This window comes from Gorilla gorilla, chromosome 5, assembly GCF_029281585.2.
Source record: "Gorilla gorilla gorilla isolate KB3781 chromosome 5, NHGRI_mGorGor1-v2.1_pri, whole genome shotgun sequence".
NCBI lineage: Eukaryota > Metazoa > Chordata > Mammalia > Primates > Hominidae > Gorilla > Gorilla gorilla.
Genome location: NC_073229.2, coordinates 45,438,310 through 45,460,410, shown reverse-complemented (window position 1 = coordinate 45,460,410; position 22,101 = coordinate 45,438,310). Strand labels below are relative to the sequence as shown.

Here is a 22,101-nt window from a genome sequence, read left to right as displayed (position 1 = left end):
AACAAAGGTAATAACTCTTGAATAAAGGTTGAACCTTGTCATAGCTCTTCCAAAAAATTTTCCCAAATTATGCATTCCAGAATATTTACCCTTTCTGAATTCCTATAGCAGTTACAGTTAATATTACAGCATAATTTATATTTCATATAACATAAATAGACTTATAATTTATAAAGATAATGTAAAATACTGTAGTCTTTAGCGTCATGGGGAATTGGTTCCTCTAGCATGCCAAAAGCCCTGGATGTTCAAATCCCTTGTATAAAATGGTGTAGTATTTGCATATAACCTACATATATCTTCCCTATATTTTAAATCATCTCTAGATTACGTATAATACTTAAAACATGCAAATAATATATAAATAGTTGTTATATTGTGGTTTTTTCATATCACTTTTTTATTGTTGTTATTTTTGATGTTTTCCCCTAAATATTTGGATCCTTGGTTGGTTGAAACCATGGAAGCAGAATGCGCATATACAGAAGGCTGGATGTATAACCATAGTATCTTTTGCCATTTCCGGTTTTATGACATTGGTTATATTATTTTATGTAGTATTGTTCAAACTTCAGTTACGTGAGTACCATTTTAAAATTTTTTTTCTTTTTCCTGTATTTGGATACAAGCTACACTATGTAGAAAATGAAATCAATTTATTTTAAAAGCTTTACATCACTATTCTAGTGGAAAATTTCTACCTCTGATAATAAAGAGAAGGTAACTATAAAACAGCATAAAATAAAACAATAATATTCAATTATAGTTATATGCTGTTTGCTATCTACTACTTGGAGCCTAAAAACTGTTCTTTGTTATAAAATTGAAAAATAAAAAAGAGAGAGAGGAAAGATTAACAAGTGTTAGAGAGGCCTTAAACATCGACTAGCACCAAATTGACACTTTTCCAGTCAGTTAATCAGAAAGATTTAAAGAGAATAGAAAAGAGAATGATATTCTTATTCTCTGTTCCAACATTTAAAAAAGCAAAGTTCATAAACTACTTATAAACATTTTCCACAACTCTAGTGGTACTTGATACAGATCTGAGAAAACACTGGTTTCACTAATGTATTATTTATTTGAGCCACTATTGTATGCCCAACTCAGGAAATATAAAAATATATGACCTGGAGAATCTTACATTGTGGTGGAACATTTACAAAATTATACTTACTTTTATTTCTCAAGCTTATTTTGTTGAAAGGAAAAGTAAATTGTAATGACTGTTTCACAGTAACTTTCATATATACACCTCATCCAGGTTCCAAGAACATGCTTGGAAGCAGGGACATCATCTCATAAAGTCCTTGTAAGAAAAGTGAGATTTTATTATTATCTCCATTTTGCAGACAATCAAGAGAATTACACACTCATTGAGGTATTTAAGTTACCAGGCTAGCAAATCTGGAGTAGGATATCAATCTCCAAGGGGCTCCCAGGGCTATGCTCCTTCCCTCTGTTTAGGCAGCTTGGTAGGTTCTTCACTAATGTGGAATATCAGAACAACCTGCTTCAGTGCGACATCCACTTTTTCTATTTTCAATATTTTGTTATTCACATATTTATCTTGCTTATTTCCCTGTACATCTGAAAATTCTTGATTTAGTTTGCTCTAATACTCTGTTAGGGACTCCTGAATGTCAGAATTTACATTATGGCTCTGCATTTAATGATCTGCCCACAAGGATTAAACCATATGATACTTACATCTTGCTTTTGCCATATTGGGGAAAAAAAATAACATTAGTCATCAGCTGCCATTTACTGAATGTGTACTATCTTCTAGATATTATGCATTACTTAATTTATTTTTCCAGGCCTGGGAGGTAAGTGCTAGTGGTATCTATGATCTACAGATAAGGAGACAAAGGATTGGACATGTAGCATTATATTGTATTAATGTATTGACTGCTGTATTAGTTTGCTAGGACTGCCATAACAAGGTACCACAGAGTGGGTGGCTTAAACAACAGAAATTAATTTTTTCACAGTTCTGGAGGCTGGAAGTCTGAGATCAAGGTGTTGGTTTCTTTGTTTTTTGAGACATAGCAGTGTTGGTTTCTTCTTCTTCTTCTCCTTCTCCTTCCTTCTTCTCCTCTTCTTCTCCTTCTTCTCCTCCTTTTCCTACTCCTCCTCCTTTCTTCTCTGTCTCCTTAGCTTGTAGATGGTATCTTCTCCCTGTGTCTCCAGGTCATACTTCCTCTGTGCATGTCTGTGTTCAAATTTACTCTTCTTATTTTGTAGTTTTTAAATTTTTTTTAAGAGACGGAGTCTTGAACTCCTGGTCTCAAGCTATCCTCCCACCTCACCATTCCAGAGTATTGGGATTACAGGCCTGACTCACCATGCCTGGCCCCAAATTTCCTCTTCTTAAAAGGAAACCAGTCATACTGGATTAGGGCCTACTCTAATTACCTCGTTTTCATTTAATTGCCTCTTTAAAGACTCTATCAACACGCGGTGGCTCACGCCTGTAATCCCAACACTTTGGGAGGCCGAGGTGGGTGGATCACGAAGTCGGGAGATTGAGACCATCCTGGCTAACACGATGAAACCCCGTCTCTACTAAAAATACAAAAAATTAGCCGGGCATGGTGGCGGGCGCCTGTAGTCCCAGCTACTCAGGAGGCTGGGGCAGGAGAATGGCCTGAACCCGGGAGGCGGAGCTTGCAGTGAGCCGAGATCGCACCACTGCACTCCAGCCTGGGAGACGCAGCAAGACTCCGTCTCGAAAAAAAAAAAATTTATTTTGTGCATGGAGGTATCACATGAAAAGGAAGTGAATGCCCCCCAAGCCCAGTGAGATCTAGAAGCTTATATACTGTCTTCATAGGGAAGACAGGAAGGGGGATGTAGGCAATGTAGGGGAGAGGAAATTATTTTTGGGAAAGATGAATGGGCCCTCCAAAGAACAGGTGACTGTCTGTGACAAAGTTTATCTTGCATAGTATCAACTTCCAGTCTCCTCTCCTGTGATACGAGTTAATCTTCCCTAGAATACATATATATATGCTTATAATAAACAACAGAAGGATATATCATAACATTTAAAATTATTACTCTAAGGTAAGAGAGGCTATTAGGATGAAGGAGAAAGATTTCTTTGGATATAATTTGATTTGACCTTGGGACTATGTAAAAATATTTTATGTAACGGTAGAAACAAATATTAAAAAGTCCAATCCCTAGACATCAACAGCAAAATGAAGTTAATATTCCCTAAGAATACATACATATATGCTTATAATAAACAACAGAAGGATATATCATAACCTTTAAAATTATTACTCTAAGGTAAGAGAGGCTATTAGCATGAAGGAGAAAGATTTCTTTGGATATAATTTGATTTGACCTTGGGACTATGTAAAAATATTTTATGTAATGGTAGAACCAAACATTAAAAAGTCCAATCCCTAGACATCAACAGCAAAATGAAGTAAATGGATCTGTATATCTAGATCATAACATAAGTGTGCAGGAAGGGATACTCCAAATACTTTGAAAAATAGTCATTTGAACACAAATGAACATTACTAGTGTGGTATATACCCTAAGGCAGCAGTTCTTGAACCTTCTGGTCTCATGACCCGCTTACACTCTTAAAAAGTAATGAAGTGATGCAGATGATAATTTGAGGATGCCTTGGGAATTAGAGTTCAGATGCCAGCAATGACAGTCATTAAAATAAAATATGCTCTCCTTAAATAATATTTCAGTGAACAAAACACCAAGGAGTTTTCCAGGGAGCTCTCTTTTAAACCTTGATCTATAGCATGTTAGGTGGTGGAGCTTTGCAATCCAAAGAATTTGTGTTTCTGTAGGTTATAACTATTGACATTTACCCTATTATATAGTAAAACAAAAAAATTTGGTTAATTCATTTAAAAATAACAGTAATAAACCCATTTTATGTTAGCATACATATTTTATGAAAAATAGCTATTTTTTAAAATAAAAAGAGTGACACTGTTTTACAATTTTGCAAATCTCTCTAATGTCTTGTTTAATAAAAGAAAGCTGAATTCTTCTTTCTGCATTCAATCTCTTGCAATATAAATGTCATCTGAAAATAATAATGAAAAAGAAAAATTAGTGTCAGAATTACTATGAAATAATATTAGCCCACAGACCCACTACAAGGGCCTCAGGGGTCCCCAGACCACATTTTGAAAATAACTGCAATTGTTGCCATTATAGAAATCACTGTCCTTAGGACAAAAAAAAAAGCAAACATTTTTTGAAAATTATTTTCTTAGTAACAATATTGTTGGTGACACTGGTGGGGATGGCTATGGCAGAAGCTGATGCAAATGATAATTTGAGAATGCCTTGGGAATTAGAGTTTGGATTCCCAGCAATGACAGCCACTAAGATGAAATATGCTCTCCTAACATAACATTTCAGTGAACAAAGCACCAAGGAGTTTTCCAGGGAGCTCTCTTTTGAACCTTGTTCTACAGCTTGGTGGGAGGTGGAGTTTTCCCCAAGGTAAATACAACAGAACCTTACAAATGGAAGGATGGGACCCTCCTGGAGAGCATGATGCTCATCTCAGAGATGTAGGGCACAATGACCTAGGAGAAGACAAATCCTAGACCACAGTGTAAGCTTCTTATTCAGCTCATCATACTGTTTGTTCCAATTGATTATCATCATGGATTGCTGGCGTTTTACATGCTGAATCTATTCCAATTGACAACTGTAACTGTTCTGTTTAACTAAAATTCTCAAGTTAGCCATACTAATTATTAGTGGGGATTTTTTCAGGCTTTCTTGCCTCTCTCCTGCCCTAACTTACTTTTTATTGCTTCTCCAGACATCTGAGATTATCCTCACCTTCCGTCAGCATGATGTCCTACACTCATTAGGATTTCCTATTCCCCAAAACTTGTAATTGGATCCTCTTCAAGAACGTTGGGTTCTTGACTAGAAACTAAAAATATCTACACTACGGTTTACGTTACATTGTTTTCTGTGTGCACTGATGCACCTGGTTGACTTATGGAACTTTTAGATGATATTTAATGACACATTTAAAACACTGACATTTTTTTCTTTTATTTCCTCCTCTCTCACATATCAAAGAACACTGTTTTTAGAGGATGAGTGCATGTTACTCCTTTCACTGAATGTCCTTTATCCTTCCTAAAAAGTTTTCCTTTTTAAATCTAACTCACTTTTCTTCACGATCAAAAAGCTTCATTCTTCTCTGTCATAAAAAAAAATTCCCTTACCAAGGTTAATTTACTATATTGTGGGTTGTTAATGTAAATAACGTGTTTAAAGAACAATATTATTAAATATTTTAGAACGCACACAATGGACTTTTATCCACGTATTATTAAAGTCACAGTAGTGACTTTAACATTCTACATTGAGCTTTTAGGACAACTAATATACTCCACAGCTAATAAATGCATGTAGTTACCGTGGTTTTTTTTTGTACTTTATAATTCTAAATGATGCCTCCCAGTTTTTATTATGTGTATAGCAGTTGTTTGAAAAGAAAATGAAATGGAATTTTAATTTTCTAACACTCTTACTCCAAGAGAACAACAAAATTACAAAGGTATCATTGATGTTCAGTTTATTATTATTCCATTAACTCCGTTAAATATAATATGAACAATATATTGAGTGTATGTATGTGTAAAGTGTGTCATTTGGCTCACGGAATATGTAGCTAAAGCATCAAAAGATTGGACCTATCTGTATTCTCCACCTCGCTGCTGAGATGAGCTTCATGAACATACAATAATGTGGCCACATATAAATACCTTAATATATACAGAATTTCTTGATAATCTACAGTTTATTTTCAAGATGTCGATTTAAAATGCTGGAAAAAATAATTAAATTATGATCAAGCTACAAAGCATTAAAATTAATATCTAGAATTATTTTTTAAAGTCCAGTGTAATATTTACAATGCTATCTCCAAAATTTTAGTGCAGTTATTTATATAGTTCAATATTCTTGAAACACTATTTCACAAGAACCAACTAGTAAACGATACTAGTATACTTGGGCTATAATGTATTTTAGGTGCAACTCCACATATATATTCACTTCACATGCACAAACTTCTAATATTAATTAAGGTAATTGAGATGTAAATTTACAGGTTTTTTTTTCTTTGAAAAGTGCAGAGACTTTAGAAGTTATAATTACCGGACATCCTAGTCCTATGTAAAACTTGAATTTCTGCATGAATAGGCCATGTCTATACTCTCAGTTTTATATTCTGTATTAATTCTACTATTAAAGCAAACATGATATAAAACATAGCCTTAAGAAATTAAAACACACACAAAAAAATCCCTTAATATATTAATGGATACTTTTCTTCATTCTAAGCATCTGAAGAAATCCTCTGGGAAATAGTTTGTATCTATGTTTTAGTATAACATATTAAACTAAAATTATTATTTGTAAAGTAGTGTCTAATATAATATGGCTTCCAGAAAGATATAGTCCATACCTATTTAGCTTTGAATGCGAGGCTTTAAGCAAAAATTCAAAGTGTCTCTCCTTTCCATATCTCAAGACCACAGCCTGAAAGACTTTTAATGGGCAACCACTAGTTTTTATCTTGGGAATATTGCAAATTAAACAAATTAGGTCACCAATATGTACCTTCATATGCAATTTGAACAAAAGGGAAATACCGCAGTAAGTGGTTAATTGGTCAGATAGTGTATTTTTTTGTTCTTGAGTAACAAGATGTTTTTCAGAAGTTTAGTAGCTAAATAGATAAGAAATACATAAACAACTATATATTGCCCCCCCCTTTTTTTTTTTTAAGACAGAGTTTTGCTCTTGTGGCCCAGGCTGGAGTGCAATGGCGCGATCTCAGCTCACTGCAACCTCTGCCTCCCGCATTCAAGTGATTTTCCTGCCTCAGCCTCCTGAGTAGCTGGGGTTACAGGTATGCGCCACCACACCTGGCTAATTTTGTATTTTTAGTAGAGATGGGGCTTCTCCATGTTGGTCAAGCTGGTCTCGAACTCCCGACCTCAGGTGATCCGCCCGCCTTGGCCTCCCAAAGTGCTGCGATTACAGGTGTGAGCCACTGTGTCTAGCCTATATTGCCTTTTAATTCTTGTTTTTTACGATGATGGCAATCCATAATGTTATTCAATTGTTGTTTAATCCTTTCATAAGAATGTTATTCTAGTTTTTCTGGTAATTAAAAAGACAGCTCTGGAAACTTCCATAGACTTACCTATAAATCTGTTATTGTTTTGATTTCATATCACTTTTAAAGATTGTGTACATTTTGTTTTGTTTTGTTTTGTTTTTTTAAGTAATGTGGTCCAGCTAGTCACCCAGGCTGAAATGCAGTGGGGTCATCCTAGCTTACTGCAGCCTTGAACTTCTGGGCTCAAGCTATCTTCCTACTCCAGCCTCCCAAGTAGCTGGGACTACAGACATGAGGCACCTCTCCTAGCTTCACTTTTAAAGGTTTTAAAATCTAATCTTTCTCTGGTTTTAGCTTGCTTAATACAAAATTCAACTATGTTCTATAGGAAAAATTTCCTCTACTTTGGGATCTTGGCAGTGATCCTCCTAGCAATGGTGATGGGCAAAACAAAAGGCTTTTGATTTTGTTGAAATGTGTTTGATAGGCTACATTAAAGCCACAGCACAAAGAAACCTTGTAGAGCAAAGGAATAAAGAAATTATTGATGAAACTCTGAATCCTGAAAGGAAACTCAAAGATCATCTTACTAAACCCTACCTTTATTTACATTTGAAGGAATGGAAACCAAGAAGTATTTGTGAAAAACATGCTATCACACCAGAACCCAGATCTCTGGGATTCCTGTCCAATGTGTGTGTGTGTGTGTGTGTGTGTGTGTGTGTGTGTGTGTGTGAGAGAGAGAGAGTGTGAGAGTAGGAGAAAAAGCAGGAGGAGGGGAAGGCGAAAAGGGAGAGAGAAAGCACAATTCTCTCATTCCATATATGTATTGAGTGCCTACTATATGTCAGGGATACACCAATAAATGATATGGATTGTAACACATATTTACTTTTGTAAATGAGCAATTCTATTATAAAAGATAAATATGCTTTTAGTTAGTAAAATGTAGGCAAAAATGCTTAAGACGTTTTAAGTAGACATAAGTAGTTAGTAAACAGAGCATATGTTGTTAAATATAGATATAAGGGATGGAAGGGTCAAAAGATACCTAATGTTCATGATGCACAAAATATACAAAAGGAGCCACACATTCAGAATTCACAGATATATGTGACATCGAAGCACTGACTCATTATTCATGAGGCCTTGAGTCAGCCACACATTGGAGACACCATAAGTTCTCTACTTTAGGAACAAAAATAAAATCCATGGCTATTCAACCAACTAATTGGTTGGGTCCAGGCATATATATCTCTGTGTCTATCCTACAGGCTGATTGAGTGATGTAAAAGAGATGAGATATACGGAAACTGCTCACACTTGATTCAGATAGTGTGGTTCTTCCAATTCACTTACACACTAAACCATTAACTTGCTCTTCTTTTTCCCCTTGCTGCTTGCTATGTTTTTTAATGAAGCTGTGATTTGAGCATTTCACTGCATAGTCTGCAAACCTATTTGTGCTGTGTCCTCTGGGAGAGCTTGCATGGGACTATACTTGGAGCTTACCAGGGCATCAAGGTAATTTCTCACATGGTACCAATAAGGACCCTCTATCATAACAAAAATGTGGAAGAGTCACCTTTAGACAGCAACTTGCAGGAAGTGAGGGAAAAATGATGGAGGTGTGTTCCAGTCAGAGGTAAAATAACGTAGAGGGGCTCACAGGGACACAATGCTCAGCAGTTTGAGGAACATCAACGGGGCCAGGGTAGCTAGAGTAGAGGAAACAAGTAAGACAGCCCTAGGAGATGAGGCCAAATACATCACTGGGGCCAGAGTATGCAAAACTTCATAGGGCAAGGTAAGGGCTTTGGAAGTTTCTGAGTCAAGGAGCAAGTGATCTGACTGAAACTTTTAGAAGGCTATCAGGATGCTGAGGGGAGCACAGACTGGAGAGGCACAGAGATAGGAGCAGGTACACCAGGTAGAAGCTATGTAATAACCAGGAGAGAGGAGGTGGGTGCAGAGTAGGTCAGCACTGGCAATGGAAAGTAAAGGGCTCCCAGTATGGATTACTTATCCCTAGATTACTGCCAAAGGAGTCTTCTTTCCTAGTCTTATTACTCTGTTCATTTCTGCCCAATTAAAACCTCCAAATGTCATTTTTTTCTTGTTAAAAACGCTTTTCTTTTCTTTTTTCTTTTTTTTTTTTTTTTGAGACGAATCTCGCTCTGTTGCCCAGGCTGGAGTGCAGTGGCACAATCTCGGCTCACTGCAAGTTCCGCCTCCCGGGTTCACGCCATTCTCCTGCCTCAGCCTCCCAAGTAGCTGGGACTACAGGCACCCACCACCATACCTGGCTAATTTTTTGTATTTTTAGTAGAGACAGGGTTTCACTGTGTTAGTCAGGATGGTCTCGATCTCCTGACCTCGTGATCCGCCCGCCATGGCCTCCCAAAGCATTGGGATTACAGGGGTGAGCCACCGCGCCGAGCAAAAACACTTTTCAAAACACTGCTTTCCTTTCCACACAAATAAATCTAAACTAATCAGCCTGGGCATTGTGTTTCTTGAGGCCTGGAAGATGGTATCTGTTTTGTTGAAGAATTTGCCCATTCTGTCCCATCTCTCTGACTTAGGACACACCACACTAAATCCTGATATATAAATTGTACATATCATTAAGACTTCTTTAGTTGTCCTTTAGGATGTATGTCCTTTAGGACAGTGACCATGTTCTTTTGTATTGACTGTTTCTCCAAGGACACATTCAATGATAATCAATGTGGAGGACTTCCGAGTTAACGACCCTTTGCCATCACAGGCTGTCTACCTCTTCTCAGCATTAAGACCCTCTGCTTATTCACATGCCCACAGCTCTAGAGGGAAGAAAAGAAGTCTAGAAATACCCAACCAGGCGCATGGACAAATTGGCCTACGTAGGCCTTCCTCCACGCCTCCCCTTCCCCCAAACCCACATTTATTTTCATTCCCTTCCTTCTAGTCTGGCACAACATGTCAGTAAAAAGGACACAAGACTAGAAAGCAAATTCTGAGATTTGGAGAATCTGTCCCAGAATAAGCAGTTGCAATATGCCTTATCTTTCCCAGAATATGTTCTTGCTCCACATCTAACAATAAAGTTCCAAGAAGGGGAATTCGTCAACATCTCTCTGACTGATTTAACAAGGTGAAGACATACCTGTTTAAGAGGTATTGCTGGTAGCCAGATGAGAGAAGCTATTGAGACATCTGCAGTGAGATACCTGTTGCAAAGCCCCACCGAGAAGGGGGCTGTGGGGAACTCATTCCTTCTTTGGGATCAGCATGGTTCTGTATTACATTTTTAGAAGAGCTGAGTTTCCATGTGTTCTTAAGGTCTAGGATGTATACAGGAGCTCCAGTATCACAGTGGACCCCACAGAAGTGGCCAACTACTTACATTTCAATATCCTTCTCTGCTTTTTTGTTTATCAGACCAAAGCTGAATGTGAATCTGATGGCTGCTGCTTTAGTTCAAAGCCAATGGAGTGCTATACCTACAGAAGCAGAACTTTAATAAACTGGCCTGAGCAATAGCAAATGGGGAGGACTTCTGAGTTAATGACCCTTTGCCATCACAGGCTGTCCACCTCTTCTCAGTAATAAGACCCTCTGCTTATTCACATGTCCACAGGTAACCTCTAGAGGGAAGAAAAGAAGTTTAGAGATACCCAACCAGGTGCATGGACAAATTGGCCTACCTAGGGCAGATGCCTCAAGTATTTTTCTTCTGCAGCTGATTATCAGCACTGCAGACTATTTCTGAGGACATTCTGGCATTATTAGAAGCCCTCCAGCCACTCTCAGCTTTGACATGTCCTCTATGTAGTTTCTGCAATGAAAGTAATTAATGTCATTGTTCTCCTAGAGCAGTACTGGTTCTTACGGAGCATTCTGGAAATTAAATAAGTTGGGTTTTTATTGTTGTTGTTGCTGGTTTTTTTTTTTTCTTTTTTGCTGTCCTGGTGATTGGGAAAGGGCACACTACTGACATTTAGGGAAGGACCAGGGATGCTAGATGTCCTGTGAAGAAGCCTCAACTCATGCGTGACTTCCAGGTATCTCAAAATCAATCTGAAGGTGAAAAACCTGATTATTTGAGGCTAAAACAGAATTCCTTTTACACATAAGCATGAAATGTCTGTGTGTGTGCATAGTTTAATGTGCACTGAATTTTCCAAGAATGCAATCACTTTACAAATTAAGAGAAGACTGTATTTTATTGTGTTCAAATGTCACTCAGCATTACTGGCCTTTTCAAAAAGAAAAAATCAGTTACTCAGAGTAATGTCCCTTGTGGTATTTGAGTTACCTGAGTCAGTTGGTTTGGTCCTTGTTGCATTCAGGATAGTCCCATACAGAGCTAGAACATCCAACTACTTCATTTTGTTTTCTAGTATAGGGCCCAAGCATTTATAGGTTTAAAGTATCATCTTTATTATTAAAATACCATCCCTTATTTAGCTTTTAAATCATATTAAGTTGCTTTAGCAATTTTTGAAAAATTAAGTTAAATAGTATTACCTAAGAATTTAATTACAGGCTGTAAAAAGGACCATAAAAATATTAGACATAAAAAGGGAGCCTAGGCCCAACAGGTGTTTGAACCACTGCTTTTTATATATTGTCATTTGTAAGCCCTGTTTAATGAGCTACACAAGCACCAACCTCACAGAGGGTCGATAAATACAGGTCACAACCCTCACTGCTACTCCAAATGGTTGCACCAGGAACAGACTATATGATTTCAAAGCCTGAGTTGCTGCCCTTGTGCCTTGGGATTTTAAGGCTTTTCCCAAATTAATATGCTTAGAATTCCAGTGTTTTCTTACAGCTTTTCTTAATTTCTCCATCAAAAATAATTCCTTTTCTCTAGTATAATTACAGAACTATGGCTGAGGCACTTCTTTTATTTTTCCTTATATCAGTGGGAATTCTTACTGTCAGGGGATGAGGTTATTTGTTCTCACAGTCTATCCCGTCTATCCCCATTGTTCTTTCCATTTTCTGACCCTCAATAAAACCTTGTTAAGTTTCATCACTCACATTTACCAACCCCCTAGAGATACTTATGTGCGTGTTCAACTGGAAATTGATAGAATTTTTTTTTTCCTTCCTAGATGGAATCTTGCTCTGTCACCCAGGCTGGAGTGCAGTGGTGCAATCTTGGCTCACTGCAACCTCCACCTCCCGGGTTCAAGCAATTCTCCTGCCTCAGCCTCCCGAGTAGCTGGGATCACAGGTGCACACTACCATGCCTGGCTAATTTTTGTATTTTTCGTAGAGATGGGGTTTCACCATGTTGGCCAGGCTGGTCTTGAACTCCTGACCTCCGGTGATCCACCTACCTCAGCCTCCCACAGTGCTGGGATTACAGGCATGAGCCAGCGCACCTGGACAGACATTTTTATCATTATTCCAGTATGGAAAAATTTTCTCCTGTTTTTTAGTACCACGCATCTGCTTTACCTCATGCAGTCTCCCAACCTTTATGATTTGGTGACAGTATCAGAAAAGGAGAGGCTCTGAAACACAAGTTAAAAGGAATTGGGAAATGAATAAATTGGCCATCTGCAGAAGTAACAGATACTTGAGATGGTTGAGAAATGAATGGATGATTAAATTCACACCATGTTTTCCACATCACGTAATAGGAAATGGACCTCAGATAAGTTGTGATCACATTAATTTAACATGCCCTTTATCAGGCAATGTTTGCCGTAATGAAATAAACAAAAAAAAAATAAAAATAAAAATAAATAAAAAAGGAGCATGTCCAGTACTACATCATAACTGAAGAATGGTAGACTGCATGAAATCTAGAAATGAGTGAAAAAGAATTAGGCTTTGTCAGTATGTTTCTTGCAATCTCCATGGAAGGGAGTGCTCTGTTTCCAATGAGGAAAATATAAATTTTTCTAGTCTGGCCAAAGACCATTTATTCAGGTAAATAGTTGTTTTTTCAAGACATAGCTGTAAAAAAAAAAAAAAAAAAAAAGTCTTTAGGACCAGATTCTCTCATATAATTCTATGTTCCAATCTGTTCCTTTTTGCCCTACAAATTGTTCTTCAGAAAAAAAAAAACATTTATATATATGACATATATGTATAGACATATATATAGATATATATAGACATATATGTATAGACATATATATAGACATATATATAGATGTCTATATATATATAGACAAAAAGTTATTTGGGGCAAAACATGAATCATGTGCTTTCTTGAAGCTACCATATAAAAGTTCCAGTGTAAAGCACTAACATGACAACCTGGTTTGGATTAGCTCTAATCAATTCTCCAAGGCTGATTAACAATGTCATAAATTAATCAAGATTGTTTCAGCAACAGAGGGTACCATGCTTGGCTACCAGGTGCAAATAACTTAAAAGATCTATCTTTGAGTCCTTATTTCTCTTTATCTCTCTGTTTTAGAAATTTTAACTTCTTAATAACTGAGAGTAATGGGCCTGATATGTGAACTTTGTAAAGAAGTGTTCAATTTTTTTCTGAATGCTTCTCTCCATTCTCCACACAGATTTTAGCCACCCCACACACAATATTCTTCTAGACATCTTCTTCCCTGCTGACAATTCCAGGTTATTCAAGTAGTCCCTGATGGCCCAAACTTCATATAGACATATAGATGCAGAAATATAGACAGCTATCTATATTCTCTGTATGTTTAATAAGGAGTCACTTCACTATTCTTTATTCTGGCCTGGAGAATGTGTTTAGGTATCTTAATCCTTCCAAATCCCCTTCTCACTTTCTCTTCTGGATTTTAACTATAGATTCCTCCATTCCATAAAACAAACCAATATCAGAATTTCCTGCTGATTATCTGTATTAATGGAGAGGCTCAAAGGCACCTGTGCTATGAAAAGTTGTGATGAAAAAACTCAAATGTACGATGAATTTACTGTTCTCAAGTATTTTGGTGTGAAATGGTGGGAGGAGAGGAGATACATAAATGCAAAAAGTATAATCTCTGTTCTAACAGAGAGAGGAGTATACACACATACACATACATAACATATATACAAAATACACATATACATACACACACACAGCCTCCAGAAAGATGTTACAAAGATTTTGTGGGAAGTTAAGTAGAGATTATAAGAGCTAGAGGAGCTACAGGAAGACAGAGCTCAGCTAGGCTCTAATAGAGAGGGCTTCAGAGAGTGAGACTTGTGTGAACTTTGGAGGATAAGTTAGGATTTAGATGGAGAAGCAGGGAGAAAGAACATTTAATTAAATGGATTTCATGAAGTCTGAATTGTATCAATTCTGTGACAAATGCAGATCCAATACATCAAATAATATAAAGAAACCAACTGTAATGAAGCACCATCAAGATCCTCCAAGCACTTCCTGGGACTCAGGATTTTTGGTCTAGGGTCTTTAGTCTACAGATTGAGAAGCAAGGGTACCTGGAGATTGGTTGCTGACTCTTAATTTTAGCCAAATCTTGAGCTTTCTGAATCCATGGGCCTTCTTAATGCTCTCTGTGAATCTTCTTTTTCTCTTCCTTAAGAGAGAAGAAGGAATGAATAATATTTAAAAAATGAATAATATTTACAGGAACACTATTAAGTTTGAGTTTCTCACCTGTAAGTTTTCCTTTATGACAAACTATGTGATGCTTGTAACTTGTTTTTACACAGGGGTTTTTTTTCCTATTATATTTTCCAGTATAGTATTTGATACATAAATTTAATACACATAACATATATTTAAAGTGTAAATCAGGCTGGGCATGGTGGCTCATGCCTGTAATACTAGCACTTTGGGAGGCCGAGGAGGGTGGATCATGAGGTCAGGAGTTCAAGACCATCCTGGCCAACATGGTGAAACCCCATCTCTACTAAACATACAAAAAATTAGCTGGGTGTGGTGGCGGGCTCCTGTAAACCCAGCTACTCGGGAGGCTGAGGCAGGAGAATCGCTTAAACCTGGGAGGCGAGGGTTGTAGTGAGCCGAGATCGCGCCATTGCACTCCAGCCTGGGCGACACGGTGAGACTCCATCTCAAAAAAATAAAAATAAAAATAAAGTTTAAATCAAATTATATCAAAACCCATGATAAAACATCTAACCCAAAACTGGAATATTGATGACAACTTGTATTTACCTCTGTGTTTTTCCCCATCCCATGTCTTGCCTTTATCACTAAGATAGCCACTGCCAGGTATTTTAAAAACTCTCTTAAAAGTTTTCATTATCACACACTTCTGTATACTTATTCTGTATAAGCGCTTCTATATACACTTCAACAATGTATAATTTGGTTTTATTTTCATTTTATTTATTGATTGATTTATTTTAAGAGGTAGGGTCTCACCATACTGCCCAGGCTGGTCTTGAACTCCTGAGCTTAAGCAAACCTCCCATCTCAGCCTCCCAAAGTGCTAGGATTAAGGCATGAGCCACCATGCCCAGCCATGGTTTTACTTCTGAGTTTTAAAAAAATGTTATTATATATGAACCTTCTGAGACTTGTGTTTCTAAAATTCAACCAGGTACTGTGTGTACCTCAATAAATGCATTATTTTGACCACGAACATGTAGTTGCCTCTAGTATTTTTATCTATTAAAAATAGCATTTTTTCCATTCTCATATGTCTCCTGTTGCATGTGTGCAAAATATTCTCTCATGTAAACAGCTAGGAATCAAATGGTTGGGTCACTGGAGTACACTTACTGGATAAAAAATATTATCAAAAACCTTCAGCAAATACAATTTGATGTGGAAGAGTTCCCACACTGATTCTTGGCAAAGACCAAAATACTTTTAAATATGCCACTCCAAAGTGTTTAAAATGAAGACACTCATTTTGATTTCCTGAGTTGGGGGTGGGGGAAAACAATGGAGAACAGCCCTTCTCCTCCTCTACTTTTTTTTTTTTTTTTAACATTTCTTCCAATTACTAGAGATACAGTAAATGCAAGTGACACAGATAAGAAAACATGGAGCAGACCCTAACAGAAAACGTAGGGAATAGAAACTATGTTCATAAATAGGAATTCCACACAAGAGAATTATGGGAATGAGTAAAACAGCAAGATTCCTCCAAAAAACCTGCACTGCCAAGAATTTTCCCAACTAGAACACTCACCAGAGAAAACGGTGGCCAAGTTTCAAACTGCCCGCGCAGTGTCGGGATTGGCCATTGACATCAACTCAGCTCGATTGACGTGTACGGTACTGTAAACTGGGTTCAAACTTTTTTCTACTGCCTTTCTATCTTAATATTTAGCAAATCCAAACTGGGGACAAGGGAGGAGAAACAGCACCACTCTCAAAACAAACAAGTTAAGTCGATTTGTACGTTTCTGTGTGTGCCAACTGCTTCATTACTAAAGTACACATGAAGTTTAGGGACAGAGCGCCGGAAGCACTGTGGATATTTTACCAGTTGACACTTAAATATTATATTTTCTTTGGGGTCAACAGGAATTGAATTTTCCCTTTACCAGGTTTGTCTGATGATAAACCTCATCCTTCTTCAGATATAAAATTGTCTCAAGCGTTGCTGCAACGTGCAGTACACTGCAGTGCTAATTAATTTCTTTTCTTTTTCTTTCTTTTTTGAGACAGAGTTTCGCTCTTATTGCCCAGGCTGGAGTGCAATGGCCCGATCTCGGCTCACTGCAACCTCCATCTCCCGGGTTCAAGCGATTCTCCTGCCTCAGCTTCCCGGGTAGCTGGGATTACAGGCGTCCGCCACCACGCCCAGCTATTTTTTTGTATTTTTAGTAGAGACGGGTTTCACCATGTTGGCCAGGCTCGTCTCGAACTTCTAACCTCAAGTGAGCCACCCGCTTCGGTTTCCCGAACCGGGATTAGAGGCTTGAGCCAAAATTAGTTTCTAACAAGGCTAAAGGAATCTTGAAAATCGTCTTTGTAGCAAGTAAGAAATACCTGCTGTAAGAACAGTGAGTGCCAGTTCTCTTTGGGAAGACTGAGTGGCTCTGAAAAGAGCCTTTGGGGTGTGGGCCGAGACTGACCGAACGTTCCGCGGTGGGCGGGCTCACTTGGAACTGGTGTACTTGGTGACGGCCTTGGTGCCCTCCGACACCGCGTGCTTGGCCAGCTCCCCGGGGAGCAACAGGCGCACGGCCGTCTGGATCTCCCTGGAGGTGATGGTCGAGCGCTTGTTGTAATGCGCCAGGCGGGAAGCCTCGCCGGCGATGCGCTCGAAGATGTCATTGACGAAGGAGTTCATGATGCCCATGGCCTTGGACGAGATACCGGTGTCGGGGTGGACCTGCTTCAGCACCTTGTACACGTACACGGAGTAGCTCTCCTTGCGGCTGCGCTTGCGCTTCTTGCCGTCCTTCTTCTGGGCCTTTGTCACTGCCTTCTTGGAGCCTTTCTTCGGGGCAGGAGCGGACTTTGAGGGCTCGGGCATGGCTGGGAGTAACTGCCGGAAAATTGGAGAAAAAAACAGGAAGAAAGACGGTAGCTCTGTCAACCTACCGCTTATTCACTGCTTCTTAACGCAAGTGGGGTAGAGAATGAAGTTGTGCGTTTAACCAGTGGTGAGTCCTGGAAACGTATATTAACTTTGTCCAATCAAAATAAGTGTTTTTCAAAACCGCAATCCCATTGGTTAAAGAGAAACTGTAATGTTAGCCAATAGCACAGCTTAGTTTTCGTGCCTGTGTTGACTATAAGTAGCGGAGCTTTAGCGTTACGTCAGTCTCAGGAACGCTACTGATTGAATTTTTTACGTCATGTCGGGACGTGGCAAGCAGGGCGGCAAAGCTCGCGCCAAGGCTAAGACCCGTTCTTCTAGGGCGGGTCTTCAGTTCCCAGTGGGCCGAGTGCACCGACTGCTCCGCAAGGGCAACTACGCTGAGCGGGTCGGTGCCGGAGCGCCCGTGTACCTGGCGGCGGTGCTGGAGTACCTAACCGCCGAGATCCTGGAACTGGCTGGCAACGCGGCCCGCGACAACAAGAAGACCCGCATCATCCCGCGCCACTTGCAGCTGGCCATCCGCAACGACGAGGAGCTCAACAAGCTGCTTGGTAAAGTGACCATCGCCCAGGGTGGTGTCCTGCCCAATATCCAGGCCGTGCTGCTGCCTAAGAAAACTGAGAGCCACCACAAGGCCAAGGGCAAGTAGCGGGTCTGGAGCAGTTCATTACTCATACCTCGGTCCAAACCAAAAAGGTTCTTTTCAGAGCCACCTACTTTTTCACCAAGTAGAGCTGTGTTCAACAGTTTTATCCGATAGTCGAGTCATTTTGCAATGGCACTGGAATGTTGTATGGAGATGAAGCAAAACCAAACGGCTTTTACACCACATTGTTTTGAGATAGAATGTAGACATTGAAATGTTCACGGCACATCAAGAAATTTAGGCGCGGCAGCTCGCGCCTGCAATACAGCTGAAACAAGAAAAGTGAGGCAAGAGAATAACAAAGGGAGCTGAAAGTTAGAGGGCAGAATAAGTAAAAGCAAAGGGCAGAGGTAAGGTAGATGGGCGGGTGAACAAGAAGCGAGATAACAAGCAGTGAACCTTTTGCAGCCGAAACAAAAGAGATAATGTGAGCAAGGACCTCGTGGCCGGTAAGATCTGGAACAAACCAGTTTAAGGGGCAGCTCTTCAGAGATGGGCATGCGTATTAGAGAGGAAAAGTATCCTTAACAAAAGCCCGTATGATAATCAGCTACTTAAGGTTCATGCATATGGGCTACATATCATGCATATATTTAAGATTATAAGATAGAGGCACAAGCCACAGAGGACAAAGTAAGCAACAAACCTATCAATAAAAGGGCAGATGCTGGCTATAGATTAGGCAGCACTGAGAACAGAAAACACACACACAGACACACACACACACACTCACACTCATAAAATGACTCAAACTACAGCAAGCTGACACTGATCTCACCTCGCAGAGATCAGTCCGCTCTCTCCCGCCCCCGAGACTGTAATACTTTGCTTACTAAACTTTTGCTGCTTTGCTTTGCTATCTGTGTGTGTGTCGTCCAATTTGTACCGGGCACCAAGAGCCTGGAACTGTTTGGCACCATCCGGTAACACAACCGCTTTGGGAAGCCGAGGTGGAACGACCGCTAGAGCCTTGGAGTTCGAAGCCAGCCTGATCTTTACAAAAGTAAAATAACTAACCGTGCCTGGCGTCTCATAGCCTGTAGTCCTAGCTACTCGGGAGGCTGAGACCAGAAGCATCACTTGAGCCCAGGAGTTCGAGGCTGCAATGAGCTATGATTGCATCACTGCAGTCCAGCTTGTGTGACAGAGCAAGAGTGTTTCAAATGAACCTAGTGTCAGATATTTACTTTCTGTATTACAGAGGACTGAAAGCTAGCTAAATAATACTTTTCAGTGTACCTGGGTTCCAGAGATAAAATTGGTAAACTAACCTTTGCTCCTTGCTTGGGCTTTTAGTTTATACTTCATAAGACCATGGAAGCAAAATTTAGGTATCTGACCCTTCTGCAGAATTTAGGACCCCGTGTGTGTTTGGCCTACCTATTCGAGTTCAATTGAATCTTTCTGAGCATCTATGATGTGCCAGGCACTCTCCTAAATGGGAATACAATATTAATCCAGATACATAAAGTCTGTATCCAAAAGGAGATTCAAGTTGGCTTGGGCGAAGAATACATGTCATGATGGACTATTTATATAAATGATGGGAAAGGGTTGGGGTTAAGGTGTGAGATTACTTTAGAACGTGTTATTTAAAAACAGTATGAATGAAGGACATTGTAAGTCAGATTTTTTATTATATCATGGTCATATACTCCTGTTCCTGTCAGTTTTTCCTGCTTCCTTTCTTTCACCAAGATCACTCCTTTCCTTCTCAGATCACCAAGTCCTCCTAGCTAGAGAGGGCCTTCTATTCCTCTCCACCTAAACTTATATAAGCTACTGTTTTCCTCATACAGACATGTTAATGAAAATGAATTTCTACAGGATCTCCAGTCCATTGAAATACATTAATTTTTGAGTCTCTTCACACATTTTTATTTCCTAGATTTAAGTCTTAATTGCAATCACATACAACTAGTATTTCTTGGAATAAAACAGCAATCACAAAAATCATAAATATTACATTGTTTAAAAAAATTTATCATTATTTGATGTTGAGGGCTCCATCCTGATTTCAATGAATTAATTCATTTGTTCCCTTTTAAAATGTCATCTGCGTTATTTATGTATATAAATTTTCAATAATTGTTTCTGTTACAACCATCAATATAGAGTAAATGATACAGCTCCATAGAAGGCCTGTGAGATTTTTGAAATTAAAATAAGTTTTTAAATAAAATATGCTGTTATGATCATTGAAGTTGATAATAAAATTATTCCATTGTTTCTGTTTCTCCCAAGAACCACCATTTAATCATGAAAGCTAGCTAAGTAATATTTTTCAGAGTTCGTGAGTTCCAGAAGTAAAATTCTTTAAGCTAAACAGCTTGTAAAGTAACTTTTGCTTTATAATTATTGTAATTTTTGGTGTTATTTATGCAAACTCAAATCAATGTACTCATAATCAAAACACTGACATGCAAACTTATGTATTCAGCAAAATAAAATATACAAGTGTGGTATATCATTGTTTATAATTCCACATACACATGTAAAGGAAAATGGAGGAGCTGTTAAATGAGTAGCTTCACAGTAAGTAAACTAGAGGAGGCAACCTAAAGATCAGAGGGATCCAAGGGGCAAGGAGCAATTAGGAAGATTTATAGTGCCTTATCACTTCATGGTATTATATCATCTGTGAAATATTGAATTAAATGAATGTCCTTACTGATTTGATGCCCTCTGAAGGTTTGTTGAAAAATCAGACATGCGGTAGATCAATAGAAAAAAAGGCAGACAAATTTACAATGTGCATGGGGAGAATCAGTGATTGCCCACCCCAGAACGCGGTTCAGAAGTTTATATACCATCCTTGAAAAACAGTTTGAGGGAGGGAGAAGAGGAATTCATTTGAGGGGATTACTAGGAAGAATGAATGGATCAGGGAAAAGAAATTAAACTTGTACCTTATCTTGTGAAATGAGCTGTTCGGGTGTGATTACATTTGTCTTACAGGGACTCATTTTTGGTGAGTCCAGATAACAGGCAGACAAAGGTTGGGGAGCGGGAGGTCAGAGAGACTTTGAGGCTTCTGCAGTTCAGCTTGTCACCATGCCATAGTTTGGGGTATTGGTTTCTGAGCCCCGACATTGACAATGTGTACTAAAAATAAATATTTGTTATTTAAATTAACTACTTAATGTGTTATACATAATTAGATAAATTTATGATGTATTAACATATTTAAAGTATAATATAAACAAAATATTTGTAAATTAGTTGTAAAGAAAAAAATTATGTATATTAAATAGAGGTTGGCTTTCTGCTTAATATTTTACATACATTATCTCCATTGTTTTTGTTTTTTAATTTTTTTTATTTTTTAGATGAAGGTCTTGTGATGTTGCCCAGGCTGATCTGACTCCTGAGCTTGCGCAATCCTCCCACTCCTGAACACATGCAATCCCCCCACCTCAGCCTCCAGAGTAGCTGGGACTACAGGCAGGCCACTGAGACTGGCCTCCATTAATTCTTACAGTACATCAAAGAGGTAAATACTGTAGGGGCTAAGGGAAGTTTCATAGATAATCAACTGACAAAAGACAGAATAATGGGAGAAATGGCATAGAAATTTAATAATGTGCACGAGGGAGAATTACAAAGTGATTACCCCAGTCCCTAAAGGAGTACAGAAGCTTATGTAACTTTTTTCATAGGGGAAGGAGATGGGAAAGGTAGACAATTCCTTTGAGGGGCAATAAAGGCTTGTTATGGAGAATAAATGGACCACAGAAAGAAATTAGCTTGTAAATAATTGTCTTCATAATTTATTTATTTATTTTGAGATGGGGTCTTAATCCGTCTCCCAGGCTGTCACCCAGGCTGGA

The 22,101-nt window shown here is 38.6% G+C and overlaps 3 protein-coding genes across 6 annotated transcripts in view; 2 read left to right on the top strand and 1 right to left on the bottom strand.

Annotated features, from left to right (window-relative positions):
- The window catches only part of LOC101128472 (histone H4), a 40,741-nt gene that overhangs the window by 13,154 nt on the left and 5,486 nt on the right, over positions 1-22,101 (top strand). For 2 of the 3 annotated variants that reach the window (XM_063707415.1, XM_063707416.1), the window contains exon 1: positions 21,606-21,764. The exons of the other annotated variant lie outside the window; for it this stretch is intronic. The gene's annotated coding sequence lies outside the window, so the exon portion shown is untranslated. Of the gene's footprint in view, positions 1-21,605; positions 21,765-22,101 lie in introns of those variants that run through there. 3 annotated transcript variants of the gene reach the window in all.
- On the bottom strand, positions 1,890-18,695 carry LOC129534207 (histone H2B type 1-N). Of its 2 annotated transcripts, none has more exons than XM_063707413.1 (3): positions 17,067-18,695; positions 14,576-14,673; positions 1,890-4,066 (listed from the first exon to the last, which is right to left on the bottom strand). In XM_063707413.1, the coding sequence occupies exon 1, from the start codon at positions 17,554-17,556 to the stop codon at positions 17,176-17,178; it is 381 nt and encodes a 126-aa protein (XP_063563483.1). In that variant the 5' UTR covers positions 17,557-18,695; the 3' UTR covers positions 1,890-4,066; positions 14,576-14,673; positions 17,067-17,175. The 2 variants fall into 2 exon arrangements, with proteins under 2 accessions (XP_063563483.1, XP_063563482.1); XM_063707412.1 differs by having other exon boundaries at positions 16,261-17,556.
- On the top strand, positions 17,882-20,736 carry LOC101142869 (histone H2A type 1). The gene has a single exon (XM_004043468.5). The coding sequence runs from the start codon at positions 17,882-17,884 to the stop codon at positions 18,272-18,274; it is 393 nt and encodes a 130-aa protein (XP_004043516.2). The 3' UTR covers positions 18,275-20,736.

Coding starts and splice junctions, on each gene's coding strand:
- LOC129534207 (XM_063707413.1), bottom strand. CDS start 17,556: ATGCCCGAGCCCTCAAAGTCCGCTCCTGCCCCGAAGAAAGGCTCCAAG.
- LOC101142869 (XM_004043468.5), top strand. CDS start 17,882: ATGTCGGGACGTGGCAAGCAGGGCGGCAAAGCTCGCGCCAAGGCTAAG.